Below are 21,235 nucleotides of genomic sequence, written 5' to 3' on the forward strand. Positions count from 1 at the left end.
GGAGCCAAGTCTACCATTGAGTCTTGCCCTTTTGTCGAACTTTGCCAAAATAAGTTAATTTTGAACATTTCAAACACTAGTTATGTTTATACATTCTTGGCATAGGTGTTGTATTACGTATTTGTAAACCTTATAATCAAAATGATATATAGCGTTGGATTTATATTCTATACTACAGTAGTATTTTCTTTACACGGTATTTAATATTGGCTATCTTAACATAAAGTCTTGTTACTCATCACTTGGCCGGGCTATCAACAGTAAGCCTGGTGATAGCATGTGTATATCCTCTAGTGATCAATAGTTAAATGCTGGACTTCTCCTTTCAGATTCAAATCACCGACGCGTAACAATAACTGCAATTTGATTGGACATCTGAATTTTAGGAAGCAAAATGTCTTAAATTGATTTATTTGTTTAGTTACGATATCTTGGCGCATACCTGGACCAGTATCATAGGCCCTTGCTCCAATTTCCTATGGAACGGAATTGTATTTGTTGTTTAATCATACAATATTAGACCACCAGATACGCGGTCGTGGTTATACCATACGGGGATATGTATAGTTGAGTAGCGAAAATCTTTCGGTAGGTGTGCTTTATTTGTTACTTCAGTTTTAACAAAACCTTTTTAGTAAATAATAAGAAATTCTTGTTTTTTTGTCAATGTTTTAGGTTAATCACAATAACGATATTATAAACGTAACCGTGTTACGAATAAAGGCCCTGTCTGTATAGAACAAACATAGCATACGCAATTAGGCCTATCTTACTCTAGGTCTAGTAAGATAATACATTGTTGAAATTATGAGTAGGGCTTAAGTGAGTAAGTTAAAAATAAACATTTTAAAATACAGTTCCTACGATACATTATAATTTGTTTGTATCCCTCCAACATCAGACTTTATTTCAATTTCATCTTCATAGACCACCCATGTTCAGAGTAAAATAAATAACAATCAATAATCATTACAAGAGCAGAGAGAAATTATTTTGCATAATGAAATATTAATTATGTTTTGATAAATTAACTTTTTCATTGCCATAAACAGTGTATCGGTATTCATTTTAATGTGTAGTGGGTAATATGTAGACCTACATGATTCTGTTCTAAACACCAATACAAATTCATATAATGAATATATTGATCCAATACAACGTACGCCATGTCTGTTCGAAATGCATATTATATTATACATATAATATTGCTTAGAGATAAAATCAATTAAGCAGTACCATAAATGTAGAGGTTGGTTTGAAGTGTGGTCATGTGGCACTCAGCGTCTGCTCATCTTCCGGGAGAAATCTAGTTAATTCCTTTTCTTTCTTTCAAATTCAAAGAACCGCAAGAAATATAACTTCATGGCGTAAACGAGGAAAGAACCAAATGGTATCTCTGTAAAAACTTGATTTGCAGATATGTTGTTAAGTGGCCTTTCTGGTGACATTGACGACAATTAGTATAATTTACTAAACAATTAATATGAATTACGTGAAGGTTACGAACAGTGATACCAGCCTTTCTTATCGCGGAAGTCTCACTTACATTTTATATTTAATTATTATTGTTGTTGAGAATTATATAATTGTATTGTAACGGAGTTTCAAACATGAGATAGTATATTTAATGTCTGCCAAACTAAATTAATAAGTTTGATATATCATATTGGGTTTTTTTTAAATACTTTCTTTTAAATTATTGATAATGTAAGCTTTAGTCTTTCTATAGATTTCATTTATTTCAAATATAATATACATCTCGAAGGAAGAGCTATATGAAATTTAGCCATTTTAAAGTTTAAGAATGATTTATAACAACAAATACTGTCTATAAAATCGTTTATATGATACCGTATATATTATGAAAATGGATTTAATAAATAGAATATTGTAAGTGAATTGGAATGATAGTTATTTCAAAGCTATCTATTTACGGATCATCTCCCGCTATCATAAGACATGTTAGCAATTCTTTATGCCCCAGTTGATGAACGACGATACTCCAGTTTCTAACGGTAATTTGATCCGTTTAACCAGAGAGAGCAAAACACTTGGTTCAATACAATTCAATTCCATAATTTCATTTATAAAAACGTTTTGTCGATGTCACTTCGGTTTGGGGCTTGTGAAATATGTAAAAACATTACTCTTTCCTGACAAAACCAAAATGAGAACAAGTAGGCTACAAAGGAGATATTTTAAAAGATCATTCAAAGTTTGGCTAAGACTCAGAATAATTGTTTCTTATCGTACAAGTTCACATGGTTACAGACGCCTACCAAATTACCCTCCCAAATTGAATTCCTCTAACCGATCCAATTTTTGCCAAATTCAGAAATGGAGCGGAAATTTTACATCACAATAATGTTCATGCCTTAAAGAATATAAAACGGGGCGAAGAATATTCTTCAATATCACTGATTGTGTAGAATTCATAGAATTTATTTTATGTGGGCAACGGATATCATATCGTTATTGGAATATACATCTGTATCCGTTCATCCCCGTCTAGCCAGCTCAGTGGTCTAAGCATCAGGTTTCTATAAATATTCTCTATTTATTAAATGAATTAAATTAAGTGAAATATTTCAGAATACGCAACCAATTATGATTGACAGCGTGGGGAAACAGTGTCAATTAACATATTGGCCATTTAAGGGGTGACCACGTTAATTCTTGAACAAAAACGGAGATGAATCGTGCGTGTCGAGTATGACCGATGCACAGTATTGATCAGGCCTGATGTAAATTAAATAACGAATTTGTCAACATAAATGACAACATCGGAATTGTCAACGGTAGAATGTACCTGATTTAGAAGTATTTGAAATGATCATGAGTTAAAAGGTAGGATGTTTCCGTATTAATACAATCAGGTGTAGGCCTAGATTCAAAGTAGGCCTACTGTTTTCTAATCCACAATAGATACTTCTTGTTAGATAAGTAGGATTTATTTAACATTTGTCATCTCACCGCTGTCATTAAAATCATCAATATTATTATCATTTTCGATGATTCAAATCCCATGCTATTCATGATGGATTCTGCTACTTAATAATAGGGATATGCTTTAAAAATGATTAAAGTTTTATTTTGTTATTTATTATGACGCATAAATAATGCTAGTTATGCCATTAAGCAGTAAATATATAAATTGTATCATTGTTGTCAGAAACATACATCGGTCCGGAGGCAGGCCGGTTACGTAATTAATTTACTGTATGGTACCATGGAGACTAACTTATTTCTCCAGGATGGAACAGTATGCATTCAATTGGCAGGCATAAAGAAACTCAGACCAAGGCGATCCGGAGATCATATGGTTTATCTGTAGCTGCGACAGGATCAGTTCCGGAGAATTATGACCACAGTATTTGTCGCAGCCAGACATAAGATCAAAAGGCTGTTACGAGTTCCTATCTCGGAAAGGCGAGCTCAGTGTCCTGTTGTTTTGCTTAAACCCACCCTGTGTTACTTATATTATTAATTCAGAAACTTTGAAAATGATATATAAACTGATTTGTTTTCCTTTTTGCATGATTATTTTAATCCATTGGAAATACAAAAGACGATCTGTACGAGCACACACTATGTTGTCACACCGCAACATTTTGGACACAATATAGGCTACTGGACATGTTATACTTGCAGTTTATCAAACTTGACGAATCTGATATACGTCGTTAACAACTCTATTAGAAGCAATAAAGTCAATGACTTAAATTAATAATCAAATTATTAATAAGAATCCATTTACACACACATTAATTACAATAATTAAAGCGCCTGAAGGCCGGAATACCTTGATATTGCACAGAACGAAGAAGACAGCTGATCACTGAATCACAGGCTGTCAGAGTCACATTCTCCCAGGCTGCTCATAAATGACTGTTACATACAATTTTATTTAATAAGTTGAACAGCACTTAGCACTATGCTATGCCTAAATATCAACCCGACCATGCTTCCTAAACTAGTAGTACAGTATGTGATTATGAAGCCGCCACGGTTATCATCATGAGAAAAATACATAATTGGTGATGCGCATACTGATACTTTAATCACATATCATGTGCGTTCAAAACTAATTTATACGAGACTGGTTGGACCATGGAGGAAAAAATAATATTTTTCCTCCATGGTTGGACAAAACAAGTTATAATCCATTGGATTGTGATTCACAGCTTGACACTAGGACCCTGTATTTATAAACAAGCACGTCTTATGTTTGTTATTGTATTTTATTTTCTTTCAAGAGTTGGGCATTTGTATACGTTTTTATGCATGTCGATTAGAGGTCATAGCGTAATACATAGAACAACTCCAGCCTTCCGGAACATTATACAGGGGACATCCATGATTAAGGGAACACCCATGATAAAAGGGACACTTTTCTGAAACGAATTAGACCAACCCCAATTCAGGTGACTGTCTCATATGGGTGTCCCCTTAATTTATTATTGACAGTAATTGTATTAAATGATACATGAGTTGAAAATAGTGCCACTATTGGCTCGCCCTAAATTCTGATACAGTATAAAAAAACATTTTTCCGCGTCTGAGTTGACTTTTTACGATTTATTAAACAATGGCAAAAGCATATAGTAAAACATCGGGGTCCGGTAAAATCAGTGAATTGCACTGTTGTTAATTGGAATGTTGAATAAAAGTGGTAGGTTTCAAGCCACAAACAAAAGAAAATATCAGGTTATATCACTTCACAAAGGTCTACACAAAATGGGAGCATTACATGGGATAGGAAATGCTGCACCGTTTGTAATGTTGTATTTTTAGTGGCTGATATTGCCTGAGGAATGCAGAAATTGTCAATTCTATACACTTCATATTTTACTATTTCGATTAATCTGATTTTTAAAATAGTTTAACTTCAAAATCAGTTTGATATTTTTATTTTTTTTAAATATTGACATTTGTCCAATCATTTTGAACGTGGTTTCCATAGGTACAGACATCAGAATTAAATTGGCTAACACCACTGATTGAATTCAGCTGTAGCGGTATCTCAGTGCCATATCCACATTTACGTCACGTAACTCTGTTTTGACCTCAAATAATGAGTCATGAATGTGCTTGTTTAAAACTGGCCATACAGTTTTAGTTTAATACTTTTTTCATATTAAATACTACTGTCTATTTATTTGGAAAGAAATAACATCGTTTGTATTTGGATATTGCTTACTAGTTTATTACTGGAGTAAACACAATTTTTAATTGTGGCAAAGGTCTGCTAATATGGGACAAACATGGACTACGCCTAAATCACGCAAGCCTTGTGTGCTAGTCTGTGTTCGGGATATTGACAAAGCAAGCTGGCCGTAGACGTTTTACAAGCAAAGGATCGATAGGTTGAAAAGCAAACAAAAAATGTATAATGAACATGTGATAAATGAACACGGATCTTTGAAACGTTTTTATTGTTTTCTTTCAGATCTGGAACGATGGTGGATTACGTTTCAATTACTCAATAATAACGTGCTATTTCGTCATGTATTCCGTCAGGTTACGTCATCGGTACTTGTTGTTAATACTTGTCGTAGGTATCTCCATTACGTTTTTATCATTGCAAGGACCAACCACTTACTTATACCCAAAGGAAACCGATGAGGATCTTTCTACAGAGACCAGTGACGGACACTTCACACAATGGTTGAAAGCTGACAGCTTTCATAAATCCCCGGATCAGATAACACGTTCTACAAATGTAATTTTACTGGCATCGTGGAGATCTGGGTCATCGTTAACTGGCCAATTCTTTAATCAGCACGAGCAGATTTTTTATTTGTTTGAACCATTGAAATATCTTGGTGTTCAGCGGGTAAACCAACAAAAAGCCGCCATGGCACTAAAACAAATGTTCAGTTGTGAATTTGACAATATGCATCAATGGGCTGAAAGGACTAGTGCTGATATATTGCATAGGATTTCTAGTAAAAGTCTTATATCGCCAACGTTGTGCCCTTCAATCAATACGGAAACCATCGGGCCTGCTTCAGATAATCGATGGTTAATCAAGAAATGTCCACCACTCGACGGCAAGCAAGTATCGGACATTTGCCGTTCGTATAGACACAAGTTCATCAAAGTAATTCGAATTGCAAACATAACGTCACTGGAGGTTTTATTGAAAGACCCAACACAAAATGTAAAGATAATACACCTGGTACGTGATCCAAGAGCACTCTATTACTCGCGTCTAGATGCTAATAAAAATAGACCACCAGATCGTTCAATGAAACTTTATGACATTGTATATACGTGCAAATCTACAGATTCTATTATGCAAATGGCAGCGACGTCACCAAATTGGATGCGAGGAAAGTACCATTTGGTCAGATATGAAGATATTGCAATGCAACCTCTTGAGGCCGCTCAAGATATGTACAAGTTTATGGGTGTATCTATGACTAAAAATGTCAGACAATGGATTTTGAATAATACAGCAAGTAATCATGTGATTCAATCGACCAGAGATCGTTTGTATGGCCTGCAAAAAAATTCTACAGCTGTAGCGCATGCGTGGCGTTACAGAGCGCCTCTTTCAGCAGTTGATGTCGTACAGGAAGCATGTAAAGACATGATGGAGAAAGCAGGCTACATTAAAGCTAAAACAAAGCGACAACTTCGAGATCCAGAATATAAACTCATTTCAAGTATCTGATATTCTATTTACTGAACATCACAACTGATGAAGTTAAATCCATTAATCAGGAAGTAATAAACTAGTGATGAAAATAATTCAATTTAATCTTTTCGCAGCGACGATTTTTTAGCAGTCAATATGTCAACATTAAATAAAGGTATCCATCTAGACGAAAATTAAGATAAGTCAAAACAATTTTATACAATATTGAAATACATTTTTTGAATAAAAATATGGATTTATAAAAACAAAATGTTGTCAAATCTTTATATATGGGTCGTTTATTTTGAAGTATGATGATTAAATTAAATAATTTTAGTTTCCTGACACTGACAAACTAATATGAACTTCCTTACTTCGAAGCAGACACAGCAACCAAGTTTAACATCTGATATGTCCGTTGAGGGCGAAATGTTGTTCAGGTACAGAACAAAAACTAAAATCACCTACATCAACTATAAACAAACAATCACAAAGAATACTAAAGATACATTGTCCCCCAGAAAACAATTTTGTTTTGGTTGTTGAATATGCCATTTTAATGTCACATATTAGTTATTCACTTAAATTCACCAAAAATTGGATCGAAACAAATTTATTTATCTGAAAAAACTGTAATTTAAAGTAAAAAAATAGTCAAATTGACTGGAAGTCAATAGGTTTTTGATTGAATTTAACCGTGTCTTTTTATAAGTGACAAACTGATTTGGTGGAACCAAAAATAATGTATGTTCAGCGCCCTCAATTTTAAGAGCATTCTTGGGAGCAAATAAATAGACCATTTCAAATGGGTGCAGGTCAAGTCGGCCCCAAACCGTCTCGGCCAAAGTCAAGTCGGCCCCACGTCAAGTCGGCCCCAAGGCAACTCGGCCTCAAGTCAACTCGGCCTCACGTCAACTCGGCCAAAAACTAATCGGTCAACTCGGCCAAAATAAAGTATGGAACGCAAAAAGTGCTTAATATTATTATGATTATTACTATCCACGCTTTAAAAAAAATTAAGAAATAAGAAAAATACCCATATAAAAAAATCTCATTGCCGATATGAATTGAAGTACCCGTAACAAAGATGTCATACTTCGCTTAAAAATCAGAGAACCGCTCGAGATAGGGCGCCTCTCACGACGAGTATAATGAAACATGGGGATCGCAATGGCAAAGCACAACGAAAATGAAGTTTTCGGCAATAAATTGTAAAAATAGCCCACAAACAAAATCAAGCTTCCAATTTTAAACTACTACTACTACTAGGCCTATCTGCATTAAAAATAAGAAAATGTTCCTTTTGTTAGACAACAAAATTAATAAAACGGATGTACTCTAGTCTAGGCCTAGGCCTGGCGTATTCCCAATTAATAACTTGAGAGTGTTATTTATTATGACTATTTCTAAAATAGGCATAAAAACTAGGCTAGGCCTAGCCTAGACCTACCTACTTTTATTTTTAATTGAAGGGGAGTGGGAGTTAGTTTTGTTGTTGGGTATCGGAGGAACTCACGGCAACCTCCTTGCTTGCTTGAAATTGAGAACCGCATGCAAAAACCGGCCGTTATCATCTTTCCTTTTTTCGCGTAAATTTTGTTGATATAAATTAATCATCCATGATTCATTGATTATAGCAGGTACCATGTAGCATTTGGAGACTATATAAAGTCAATTTGAAAATAGTAGTCAATAACCATGGAGGTATAACCTCCATGCAATAACAGTGACTTGGTAAATTTGCATAATATGCTAGGAGGCCTAGGCCCAGGCCAGGCCTCCTAACCAAAGATTGTATAGCGGCGGTATACAATCTTTGTCCTAACTGTAAGAAAATGATCAATGGAATTTCGAAAAGCGTATCATGGCAACCATAGAACATTCCGACCGTTCTTTTCACCGCGCGTAGAACAAAAAGATGCATTTCGAACGTGCACGCATACGCGCTACTTATTATCTATATAAGCAGCAGCGCATCAGCCACCTAAAAATCGACAACAACCTGAGATTTCTCTCTATCAGTTGTTTTAACGTGTGATGTGTATAGTCTTCACATAACGTGTTACTAAGCAAAATTCGAATTCGAAAACTATTCTAAGATTCTGTTTTAACCAAGCAATGGCCACCACCAAATCGATTGAGCTTCAACAAGGCATCATGGACCAACCAAATGAAGAAGGGTAAGCCCATGCTTTTTTTGGACTTTGAACAAATGTTTTGTTTGTTTTGTTCGCGCGCCTAGGTAGTAGCCTACTACAGTACTACTAGAGTAGGCTAATACTGTAGTAGGCCTAGGCCCTAGTTGGTAGGCCTACTACGTAGGCCCTCTACTACTACGGCGGGTAGGCTTACCCGCCGTAGTAGTAGAGGTAGCCTTAATTAATAAAGTGGTAATTTGTTATTTAATTAAAGGCAAAATCCTAGGCTAGGCCTATCTACTCTAAGCCTAGCCTAGGCGTAGACTAGACTAGCCTCTAGTCTAGAGAGGCCTAGCCTATGCCATGTTACATGTAGGCGTAATAAATAGTATTCTAGGACTAGGCCTAGGTCTAGCCTACTAGCTTAGGCTAGATGCCTAGGCCTACGCCCTCTTTCCTAATCCTAGTCTAGCTAGGGCCTAGAGGTCTGTGCGTAAAACTAAAATATATAGCCTATCGCTAGTAGTAGTAGTATCTAGGCCTAGTAGGATAAAGTACTAGGCTAGGAGTAGTAGTAGTAGTAGTAGTAGTATAGTTAGTACTAATTAAAAGGTAGCCTAGGTCTAGCCTCTATCTACTAGGCCAAACTGTAGGCTAGACTAGAGAGAGACTTTCAACATAGGTAGGACCTTGAAGCAGGCCTATTAGTATTAGTAATATACTAGATAGGTAGCCTAGCTAAACTAGGTCTAAGCTAACCTAGTCATAATTAATAGAAATCGTATTCTTAGGCCTACTGTAGGTAATTAGGCGCTATAATAACTAGCCTACCTAGTAGATTAAGTAGGCGACTAGCCTAGACCTATTCTTTAGTACTACTGGAACTTGGTCTACTATTGAAATTATTATCGAATAGTCTAGTGTAACTGTTATGAATTAATTTGTTTTGAATTAAGTAGATCTCAACAAGATGTACCCCAGAAAGCAAGAAGAAAGTCAATATTTAGAAGGATTTGGACAGCAGTAATTCATCTTTTTTGTATCCGAAGTGATGAATCAGCGGATAGCAACTTGAGTTCGTCATTGTCGTCGTCGTCGTCGTCATCGTCGTCGTTGTCGTCGTCGTTGTCGTCGTCATCGTCATCATCATCTTCATCATCACAATCGTCTGTGAGGCCACGGTCATCGACATTCGCGCTTTCTCCTGGCCAAATACTTGCCATACAAGGTCTATCACCCGGAAAGATCAGTCTCCCAAGGCAACGTGATCGTAGTGCGGCGTCATCATTCTCGGCATCTACCGCTTCTCCATCCCGGTGTATTTTAAAAAAACCAACATTCGCGTTATCAACTGGTGAGCTTTCACAAAGGAAACGTTTGGGTAGTGTTCCATCATCTTCTTCATCGCAATGGCCATTGTCATCTGTAAGTAGCTTCGATAGTGCGTCGACAAGTAACACCACCACCTCACTAACATCCGTCCTTAACTGTAGAGATGCTACAGCAAAACTTTCGGAAATGCTGCCGCCTATGAGGTTGTTGGATAGCACATGCGTCTCTCACCTTTGTAATCCCGTACGTCTTGGGCAGGGAAGTTATGGACGTGTTGACTTGATGTCATCAAATCTTTTTCCAGGTCATCAACTCCTTGTCGCAGTCAAAACGGCCTTTTTGGATAGTTATAACAATTCTGATGAAGCATGGTACCAGATGGTTATGGAAGCGCATGTTATGAAGTTTTTATACGATCTACCTTCTGTTCCTCAAGTCTTTGGCGTTTTTCGCCAAGGTCAAGTATGCTGTATGGTACAGGAGTTTATTGGCAACATTCGCAGCATGTCCAGTACAACATTTCTGCAGGTATTGCAAGCAGGACAACCTTCATTAAGTGCGCTTGAATGTATGTCTATGGCAATAGAAGTGGTCACTGCCCTCAATACCATCCATCAAAGAGGACTGCTTCACAATGACGTAGCGCTTAGAAATATCTTAATCCACCATGATGGAACCACATATAGAGCGAAGATTACAGATTTCGGAATGGCATGCAGATTGCAATACCCAAGAGAACATAAGAAGTTAACCTTTTCATCGATGGACGAGGGCCTGAAGTTCCGACAAGATTATCCAGACTTAGCACCAGAAAAATATCTTAATGGTGCTTGCGATTCAGTTAAGGGTGACGTGTATTCCGTCGGTCATGCTTTGAAAATCATAGCACTAGCAATTGGAAGTAGGGAGATGATTGATCTTGGACAGGCTTGTACGGCATTCAATGCGGATGATCGACTATCTCTAGGTCTTGTAATCAACATCTTGAATACCATCCAAGAAAATGAAAAGATAATTCCAACATGCCGGGGTATTAACCAGCGTTTGATTTAAACATAATTTTTTATTATTCACATTCGTGGCGTTCAAATATTAAACGAATAATATAGTAGTAATATTGATAATATAAACATCAGTAATAATATAAAAAACATATTCATCAATGTTTGTTTCTCTCTCTTTAAGTTTCTTATGTTCATACTTAAGTTTAAAAAATAAATATAATAATAGTATATGTAACAATAACAATATTAAAAACGAACCTGTTGCTATTGGTAAGTATTGTATCTAAGTAAGTATATACGATTTTTTATTAATTATTGTGTATAATTTCCAAAGTTAATATTAAAAATGTAATGTAACTAACTAGCTAGAGTTGTCACTATAATAATTCTTTTAATATATAATTAATAATGCTAATGATTCTATATTGAGAAACATAAAGGCACTCTCGCGTTCATTGTATCGCAAATATTTTTCCTATATTAGTTATTATATTAGTTATTATAATGTGTTAATGCTATTGTATTTTTTTTCTATCTTAGTTTGCCAACGAAACAGCAACTACGGTATACATGACGTTTATTCAGGACAATCCTTAACACGTCATAGGTAAATTACTAACTGTATTGTATTTAAAATAATATTTTTTTTTTAACTTTTAAGATTTAGCATACTTTAAAAAGTACTGTAGGCCTACAGTTAGTATAACTTTATAATTTGTTTTTTTCATTTTCACGAAACCCTGCCACGACTGATATCTCGGATGAATACCGGTAAGAATATTCAATCGCAATTTTAATTAATTTCAATAAAAATAATATAATTATTAACTTAGTAGTTTGACACTTGTAAGTTAATTTTTATAACTCTGAATTCTTTTCTTTTGATTTATACTTCTCTTCGAGGGCACTACTCTACAACCTACCAGGAAATCGACTTGGAGATGATGTTGTTCAAGCAAAAGTTATATATATTTCATGTAAAACAATCACATTCGTTATTAATTTAAGGTTGAGTCTGGCTTAACCTAGTTGAATTAAGCGTTTACACACAAATATTATTGTTTCATAGCTTTGTATTTTTTCCCTAGATTTACGGCAACCACCACAACAACATGTCCCCGAAATGTTAGTTAAGTAATTAACCAATCATATATTTCGAGTCTAGCTTGTAACTGTTAAACCAAACGTTTTACTTATAAATATTTGTTTATAAATTTATATATTTTTTTCTTTTCATGTACGACGGGAGCTACGACAACCAAGGAATTAATGCAAGATAATGTTCTCAACATTTTAGGTAAAAACAACAACTTCGAGTCTACCTTGCGAAATTGTAACCATACAAATATGTATGTTGTTTATAACTTTTATACAGTTTCTTTTCATGTACGAGAACTACCACAACTCATCACCAAGGAATTAATGCAAGATGATGTTCTCAACATTTTAGGTAAAAACAAGAAATGACAGTTAAATTTCAGGTCTAATATGCGAAATTTTAACCATACAAATATTTATGTTGTTTATAACTTTGTATTTATATGTAATTCTGTTTTCTTTCTGTTCATGTACGAGAACTACCACAACTCATCACCAAGGAATTAATGCAAGATGATGCTCTCAACATTTTAGGTAAAAACAACAATCACATGCAGTAAAACAAGTCTAATTTTAACCATAAAAATATTTTGTTTTTAACTTTGTATTATCATGCATTTTTTTTTTCATGAATACGGGAGCCTTTTTTTCATGTACTATAAAATGGTTTTAATGAGCACTTCATTATTTAATTTTCTTTTTTTTTGTCAACATAATTTGTTGCTTTAGGTCTACGTGTAACGGATTGAACAGAGTGGGCCTAAAGTATTCAGTATCGGGTAGTGCATTAGTAACAGAGTTGACCTAATAATAATTATTATGCCTAATAGATCAAACGAGTAAGGAACTTCTTATTTAATACAATACTGTTTGGTAGTTTAGAATACCATGTCACATAGTGCATTGGTGTACGCGATCTAGCTCATTTATTAAGCTGCTTTCACACCGCGCTCGGATTCTTGAGGTACCATGAGAAAAATATCATGGAAAATGGGTTCAGTTGTAAAGCATACGAATCGTTCACACTGAATTCGTACGATTTGAGTACGTACATGATTCGGGTTCCAAATTCGTATCGATGGATCAAGAAGCCATTTGTTTTCTGAAATCGTACGATTTTTTTCTTTCGTCCAATCAGCTTTGAGTATGAATGATCTTGCTTGACATCGGATATCAGATTTCTTGATCGATGTAAAAGCACGTCCAATGGTAGAAATATTTTTCTTAGGACGCCGGACCGAATCCGGGCGCGATGTGAAAGTGGCTTAAGTAGGGGGTTTTCGGATTACTACGGATTTTGTAATTAGTAGTTTGTAATTACTACGGAAATTCGGCCTAATTTTACGGACGTAGAGAAATGAAGAAAAGAAATCCACTGACCGCCGTTAAATTATTGTGCGCGGTTAATTTTACGCTGCATTCATTCAATTTACATATTACGGTGGCCCACAACTGTCACGCACACTATAACACAGAATCACACAATTAAAGAAGGAATTACACAATTAAAGGAGGAATCACACAATTAAAGAAGAAATCGCACAATTAAAGAAGAAATCGCATATAAACAAAAGAAAGCATGAACATATAAAACGAAATGCACAAATAAAGAAGAAACACGCAATTAAAGAAGAGCTAAGCACAATTAAAGAAGTCCGCAACAAATTCGAAAGCTCCTCGCACAATTAAAGAAGTCCGCAACAAATTCGAAAGCTCCTCGCACAATTAAAGAAGTCCGACAACAAATTCGAAAGTACCTCGCACAATTAAAGTACAGTAGTCCGCAACAAATTCGAAAGTACCTCGCACAGTACAGTAGTCCGCAACAAATTCGAAAGTACCTCGCACAGTACAGTAGTCCGCAACAAATTCGAAAGTAACACAATATTTGATTGTTGTCTCAGACAATATTAAGAAGTTCGCAACAAATTCAATTCCTCACCGCAAACGTATGGAACGCCTCCTCTGCCTTCAGTTCACATTTATCATGCAGTACACACCAATCGTCATGCAGTACACACCAATCGTCATGCAGTACACACCAATCGTCATGCAGTACACACCAATCGTCATGCAGTACACACCAAACATCCGCCCCTGTTTTTTGTTTTTATTATACAAAGATAAAATTAATGTGATGTTTTCATACTGTTTTTTGTCCAATACATTTATTTTAGGTGAGTTTACTTTTGGCGACATGTCATAGAAGCCTCTAATTTCAAATACGTAAGCGGCCACCTCCCGTAAGCGGCGACCCTCGGGACCGGGAAAAGTGGCCGCTTACTACGAGAGGTGACCGATTACGGGAGGTTCTGCCGATAGAGGGCCAAAATCACGTTTTGGCTATGCACGATATTTTTTGGCGTTGTTTTAAAAAAAAAAAAAAATTGTATTTTATTGTTCATTATCAGGTGGTTTAGTATTATTTATGATTTACAGACACATTAAAAGTTGTTATCATATGAAAATGTTCGGTCAAAATCTGTGTAGTTTCTCGTCATCTACAGGAATGTTCTTCACAGAAATGTTTTAAAAACCGTTTCGAATAAAGCTAATAAAGCAACGGTATAAAAAGTTGTATTTTTGTTGTCAAAAGTCAATACGAATTATTCATGTTTATTTTGTGACGTTTCATGAGGGGTCCCCAAATTATGTACGAAAAAAAAATCGCTGGCCGCTTACGGGAGGTACCAAAAATTCACTAAATAGGATAACAAAGAGGCTTTTGAAAGTGCGGCCGTTAAAGGAAGGTGGCCGCTTGCGGGAGGTGGCCGCTCACGGAGGTTCAACTGTAAATTACGATGAATAATGCACGAAACTTCGGAGCCTTACAAGCATAATAAGGTTATTTAATAATAGGCTTATAAAATTAATAGATAATAAAAATAATTTGGTTTTTTTCAATAAAAAAAAACATACTTTCGTAGTTCTAAATGTTACTGGTATTCATTGTATGTTTCCCTTATGACAGTTCCACTGACGATCGACTATTTGTATAATATTGATTATAATAAATATTGATTGATTGATTGATTACACATGCCTACTATTCTCTTTCATTCCCCCAACATTTTTTAGAAATAAACTATAATCGATTATTAAACATAATAATTAAAAATAATTAATCTAGGCATACACATTGTATTATTGTTATCACTAGAACATATTTATTCACTCTGATGAAGAAGTAAAGTGTTTCTAAAGCTGTATTAATTTCTCTATCTCTGTCCAATGATTACAATTAAGTGTAAATAATAAAAAAAAAGTTCAGTTGATTTGTAATAAAATAAAAACATTAGGGGGCCTAAATAAAAGAAATAAAATATGGTCTGGTACCTAAACAATTCCAGGTAATTGAAACACACATTTTTATTTCAAAGCATAAAAATATGATTATTATTATTATGGGTTTTCCCCTATTTCAAAAACTCGGCTTCATATGCCAAAGTTTACCTTTGAAGTTGGTCTAGACATCGGCATCATCTTTACAATGTTCTACATTTGTTCCTAATTAATTTGCTGACATGTATTAATTTTGTGTTCTTAAAATTGAGGGCGCTAAGCATAACATTTACGAAATCGAATCGTTTCTTGTTATACGAATTATTTTATTTTAGATCTATCGATCATCCACTCAGTGTTTAAAATATTTGGTTCTGATTACTTATGGAGTTTAGATAGCATAGATGCAAAGGCCTCAAGAAGGAGAACCCAATTACCACTCTTTCCAACCTTGATAGTCCAATCGATACCCCAGGTGTTTCTTTCGAGATTTTTTAAACTCAAACAAAAATGTTTCAATAATTACATAGACCATTAACCAAACAATTTTTTCATATATGTAGATTTTTCTAAAACAGAGACACCAAAAAAAAATCTCAATATTACGTTGTTATATGTATTAATATAGTAACAGATCAATATTTTGGCACATGTGGCATTTCATACATATAATACTTGACCTATTTTTCTGACAAAAATCGAAACACTGACTGGTGGACAACATAAACAAGAAATATTTCTTACAAAAAACGCTGCTCGTTTATTGACGTAACAGTTTTAAAGATATATTGTCCCTCTGAAAAATATTTTTTATTTCAAATTTGTTTTTGAATGTGTCATTTTATTGTCACAAAATAGTTATTTTACCTGAAAAATGTAATTTAATGCAAACAAGGCCAACAGCCATTAAGTCGCGTGCTACAATGCATAGTGATACCGGACCGACAGACAGACCGACAGACAGACAGACAGACCGACAGACAGACAGACAGACAGACAGACAGACAGACAGACAGACAGACAGACCGACCGACCTACCAACTGACCGAAATTACTGAACATGTTTAAAAATGTTGAAATGTTTAAAAACATTTATATTTTTTTAATTTACACGTGCGTAGCCTGTCACTTTTTACGTGCTCGTATAACGTAATTTGGGGGCATAATAACATTTAACGCGCAGTGCGCGCGCAAAAATCTGCGCACTCATGGCAATTTTGTAAACGCTTAAAATTGCCTGAAACGTACTCTTATTTCATCGAAAATAAATTTTGAAAATGTTAAGCGCGCGTACGCATGCGTTACATGCGCTACGCACGTAATTGTATTGCCATATGATGATTTATGCCCTAAAATTTATGAGTACCAAATTTTATTTAATTGTGATTCATGGTTGTGAAGATATGATTACAAACGTGATTTCGTTAAATCGTGCGTAGACCACGTAATTTTTTATTGCGCACCGTGAAAACATAACCACATCGATTCCTGGCCATAAGGAATATACTGTAAAAAATTGACTTAGCTAGATTAAACTGATATCAAGATAAGGTCAGAAAGCGATAAAACGCATAGTGATACGGACCGACAGACAGACCGACAGACAGACCGACCGACCGACCGACATAGTGAACTATAGAGTCGCGTCCACGCGACTAAAAATACTTAAATTGTCTGTCAGACAATGGTTTTTGGGTTATAATTAAACGTTTCTTGTCTCTTTTTATACGTGAATAAATATTATTTTTTTGTTACAGAAGTGAATAACTTTGATATGAAACACAGATTCAATTTCTGTCACTTTAGTTTATTTTATTGCTAAGGTCAAGTCTGGGGGTCACTTCATCACGCCTCGATACTTCAAGTGTGAAGTATACTATTACAAACAAAAACTTTAATGGACTGTTTTGATAATAATTCAATGATTATCTGACAGCGAATTACAGTATTATATATCGGTTCAATCTGTTGATTCGCGTCAACCAATCAAAGGGCAAGAATCCAAAATCGTTCAACCGTGAGCCCTCATAGACTCTTTTTCCAGACGTTTTTTGGGTCCAGCAGCTGGGACCTATAAATTATAGTCGAGAATCCTTTTTAGCAAAAACGTCAGTGTCTAATACTATAACTGCTGCTTGCTTTCAGCTTATAAATGAGTCATCTCTTGTGACGTAGCGGGCTAGAACAGCAGCGTGAAAAGACAAATTAACAACAGACTGAGGGAAAGTCGATTATAAAACTGTGTGAAATTATGTGAAAACAACATTTTGATAAAATGACACTTTTCTGTGTAAAATTAAATGTTTATCTCATAATTACTATAATATGAAACATCAGTTGATCTTCTAAAATATTTCTTTTGGACAGATCTATTAATGTAGATGATTTTCCGTGAATAAAATAAAATTCCTATATTTTGACCTTTTGACCACATAAACTGACTTTAAACCCCAAAAACTGTAGATGGCATCCACCCCTATCGTTTTGTCACACTACAAAGTATACATTAACAAACAAAAAATGCCCCCAAACTTTTTATAGAGGACTTTTGTGTATTTGGCCTCTCTACTATAATAAGTAATATAATAGAAATATTGCTTTGTCCTTAAAGTACCATTATATAGTATCCATATTCAATGGAAACATGTATTGATTGCAAATTTGTATTAAAGTAATTACGCCATAATAATAAATTAATAACCTTAAAATTGATGTCGTTTGTCAATATTATATTCACTATTAATTGACCTACAATATTCAATAACACGTTTTCTTGTATTCGTATTTTGTTATTGTCTTAAAAGTTAAATATATATAAATTCAACTAATGGTCATAATAAAATCGTATTTTTTATAGTTCTAATATTTTATATCCTCATAAAAATAAATGTTAAACGCACACATACAGTAAGTTTATGTAACTTATTACTACCAGTAACAAGTACTTATAGTTGGGAAGATATACCTCTGTACCCTAACCCTATAAATAGTCAAATCTGACCTAACTCACATATAGCAACTATTTTCACAGTGATAAACGTTGTACATTAGATTGGTTAACTTCTCTTCAAGATGAATTCTTCCGAAGCTAGTCTTTACTCTAAAAACAGACGAATAATGGAAGCTGGCTACAGAATGTATTTGCACAAACATATGTCGATCAACGACAATGACAAAATATTAGATTTTGGATGTGGAACTGGAGAGCTAGTTTATAGATTGAGCAAGGAAGCTAAATTAGCTTTCGGTAAGTACGTATTGTGATCCTTGGGGTGGGAGAAATTCTAAACCTAGGATGTTTTCCAATGAAACGGGGTTTTTTTTTTGTCAAAGGTTTAACAAAAATGTTTACTAGAAATCCTAACAAGTTACGTCAACACATAATGACATGTCACAAATTCAGGGCGGGTTTAATGATCAATTTCCAGTAAATAATTTCTAATAGATTGTTGTTTTCAATAAGATATCATATTTCTGATGTTTGTTTTTTCGGGCAGTAATTTGACTATACTTGAATCTCGTTTTAGGTTTTGACAAATCAAAAGAAATGATAGATTTCGCCAGACAGAAACACAAAGCTACGAATGTATCTTATGAAATTGCAGACATCTCAAACTGCCTAAAGACACATCCACACTGGAAAGGCGAATTCAGCAAGATCGTTTCTGCTTATGTACTGCATTGGGTAAAAAACAAAAGACATGTTTTCCAGAATATATATGACTGCCTGAGCGAAGGTGGCGAGTGTTTTATTCTTTATGTTGGACCAAATAATCAACTGCGTGGGAATAACGACGACGAACTTCCATATTACTTGAAGAATCATATTAAATGGAAGCACCATCTTAAGGTAATAGCACGCGTACTGTAATTTGTTTTTTTGAAAGCCATGCTAATAAGAAGAAACTAAAAAATAAATAAAATGTCATAGATAGGCCTATTATTTTTCTTTTAGGGGTACGAGAATAAATATTACTCACTAACTCTTAAAGAAAACATAAGTTTGTTGAAGTCGGTAGGCTTTGGTGAGGTCAAAGGGCACTTGCATACACCCTGTGATGAGCATGATATATTTAGTAAAGATGAGCTACGAGGTAAGCCTATTTGAATATTAACACGTGTGTACATATTATTTCATATTGTATTCCAATTATTTCTGTGTATTCCAATACATGTCAGCTCCTTGCAATTTTGACCCGATTTGATCTTCATTGATCTTCTTAAAAAACAACTAATTACATTTCAGGATGTGTAAGTTCACTCGTTGATCAAATAGAGTATGTACCTGAGCAGTATCGATTTGAAATTCTTCAAGATGCTACTGAATTGTGCTTCAAGAACTTTCCCGTTAACAGTCGAGGAAATAAATACATACGACATGATACATGTTAGTGTTGCTAGCCAAGAAGAATTAACAGATAGTTATTGAAAATAAGACTGATTATTAAGAATTAAATAAAGAAATAGCCAGCCAAATCTCACCTAACAATAACATTTTAAATAAATAGGCCTACGTATACTTTATTATACCACGGTACCATGTAGGTAATTGAATATAAACACATTGTATGAAATGAATATAACGCACATTAACGTGTCATAATAGTCATAATTTACACGTTTTCATTAGCGCTTTATGTGAGATGTCCTATCTTGACCATCATACAGAGATACCGGGAGACTTCCAGTCTTATCAGCTGTAAATGTGTACCTGGAGGTACCTATAGAGGATAAGGCGGCATAACTGGCAACACCACAATGTCAAAGTAAAATGAGCCCTCTGCGTTCAGAAAGCCAATTCAATATGTTTTTATAACTTTATTGAAACTTCAATGTGATCTGAATGAAAGAATCGAAACGATTTTAGCTTTACAATGGTACCAAGAACGTTATCACAATAATATTTACATATTATGTAAATCGTAAAATCTTACAACTGCCAAAAAATCTGGGGAGATGTTATGTAGCGCCTTGAACAATACGACAACCCACCTGGTATTGACCATCTCTGACGTACACACTCATAACGCACCATATTAGGGAACCGCTTCTCATGAATCGACCACCTCTCTTAAACGACCAACACCTCTCGTAAGGGACCGTGTCTTATAATCGACCACCTCGCGTAAGTGACCACTTCCTCTCATAAGGGACCGCTTCTGATAATCGACCACCTCTCGTAAGTGACCTCATCCTCTCATAAGGGATCGCTTCTCATAATCGACTACATCTCGTAAGCGACCACCTCTTTTTACGACCACTACCTCTCGTAAGTGACCACCTCTTTTAAAGGACCACCGCCTCTTGACTCTCATAATCGACCGTCCTATCGAAATCGACCATATTTCATAACGACCACCTCTGGTAAGCGATCACCTCTCGTAAACAACAACCTCCTTTCATATGGGACCGCTTCTAATAATTGACCACCTGTCGTAAGCGACAACCTCTCTCTTAACGACAACTACCTCTCGTAACAGACCACCTCTTTTAAAAACCACCACCTCTTGTAAGGGTCTCTCATAAAGCCATGTCTCGTATCCACCATCTCTCTTAATAATGACCACCACCTCTTTTAAACGACCACCTCCTTTAATAAGGAGGATCGCTTCTCGTTTACGAGAGATGCATAGACTGATTGCTATAGAGATGCATTTGTACATAATTCAGACATAGGTTTGTTTGTACTACATAAGCTGTTGGTGTTTCTACACATGGATTAAGGAATAGAAGGATAT

The 21,235-nt window shown here is 35.1% G+C and overlaps 2 protein-coding genes across 2 annotated transcripts; both read left to right on the top strand.

The window, feature by feature from the left end:
• Window positions 1-450: 450 nt before the first annotated feature.
• LOC144850844 (carbohydrate sulfotransferase 1-like) lies at window positions 451-6,884 on the top strand. The gene is made up of 2 exons (XM_078708319.1): window positions 451-588; window positions 5,450-6,884. Exon 2 carries the CDS (start codon window positions 5,507-5,509, stop codon window positions 6,677-6,679), a length of 1,173 nt encoding a protein of 390 aa, XP_078564445.1. The 5' UTR covers window positions 451-588; window positions 5,450-5,506; the 3' UTR covers window positions 6,680-6,884.
• Window positions 6,885-18,569: 11,685 nt separating this feature from the next.
• LOC144850505 (juvenile hormone acid O-methyltransferase-like) lies at window positions 18,570-19,889 on the top strand. Its single transcript, XM_078707788.1, has 4 exons — window positions 18,570-18,744; window positions 19,025-19,347; window positions 19,453-19,591; window positions 19,744-19,889. The coding sequence occupies exons 1-4, from the start codon at window positions 18,570-18,572 to the stop codon at window positions 19,887-19,889; spliced, it is 783 nt and encodes a 260-aa protein (XP_078563914.1).
• The last annotated feature ends 1,346 nt before the right edge of the window (window positions 19,890-21,235 follow it).

The sequence above is a fragment of the Antedon bifida genome, chromosome 8, assembly GCF_963402885.1.
Source record: "Antedon bifida chromosome 8, ecAntBifi1.1, whole genome shotgun sequence".
NCBI lineage: Eukaryota > Metazoa > Echinodermata > Crinoidea > Comatulida > Antedonidae > Antedon > Antedon bifida.

What these genes read in the sequence shown, in the direction of transcription:
- LOC144850844 (XM_078708319.1), top strand. Translation starts at nt 5,507, where the DNA reads ATGTATTCCGTCAGGTTACGTCATCGGTACTTGTTGTTAATACTTGTC.
- LOC144850505 (XM_078707788.1), top strand. Translation starts at nt 18,570, where the DNA reads ATGAATTCTTCCGAAGCTAGTCTTTACTCTAAAAACAGACGAATAATG. An exon ending in GGAAGCTAAATTAGCTTTCG is followed by an intron (nt 18,745 to 19,024) that starts GTAAGTACGTAT and finishes ATCTCGTTTTAG; the next exon opens with GTTTTGACAAATCAAAAGAA. An exon ending in AATGGAAGCACCATCTTAAG is followed by an intron (nt 19,348 to 19,452) that starts GTAATAGCACGC and finishes TTTTTCTTTTAG; the next exon opens with GGGTACGAGAATAAATATTA.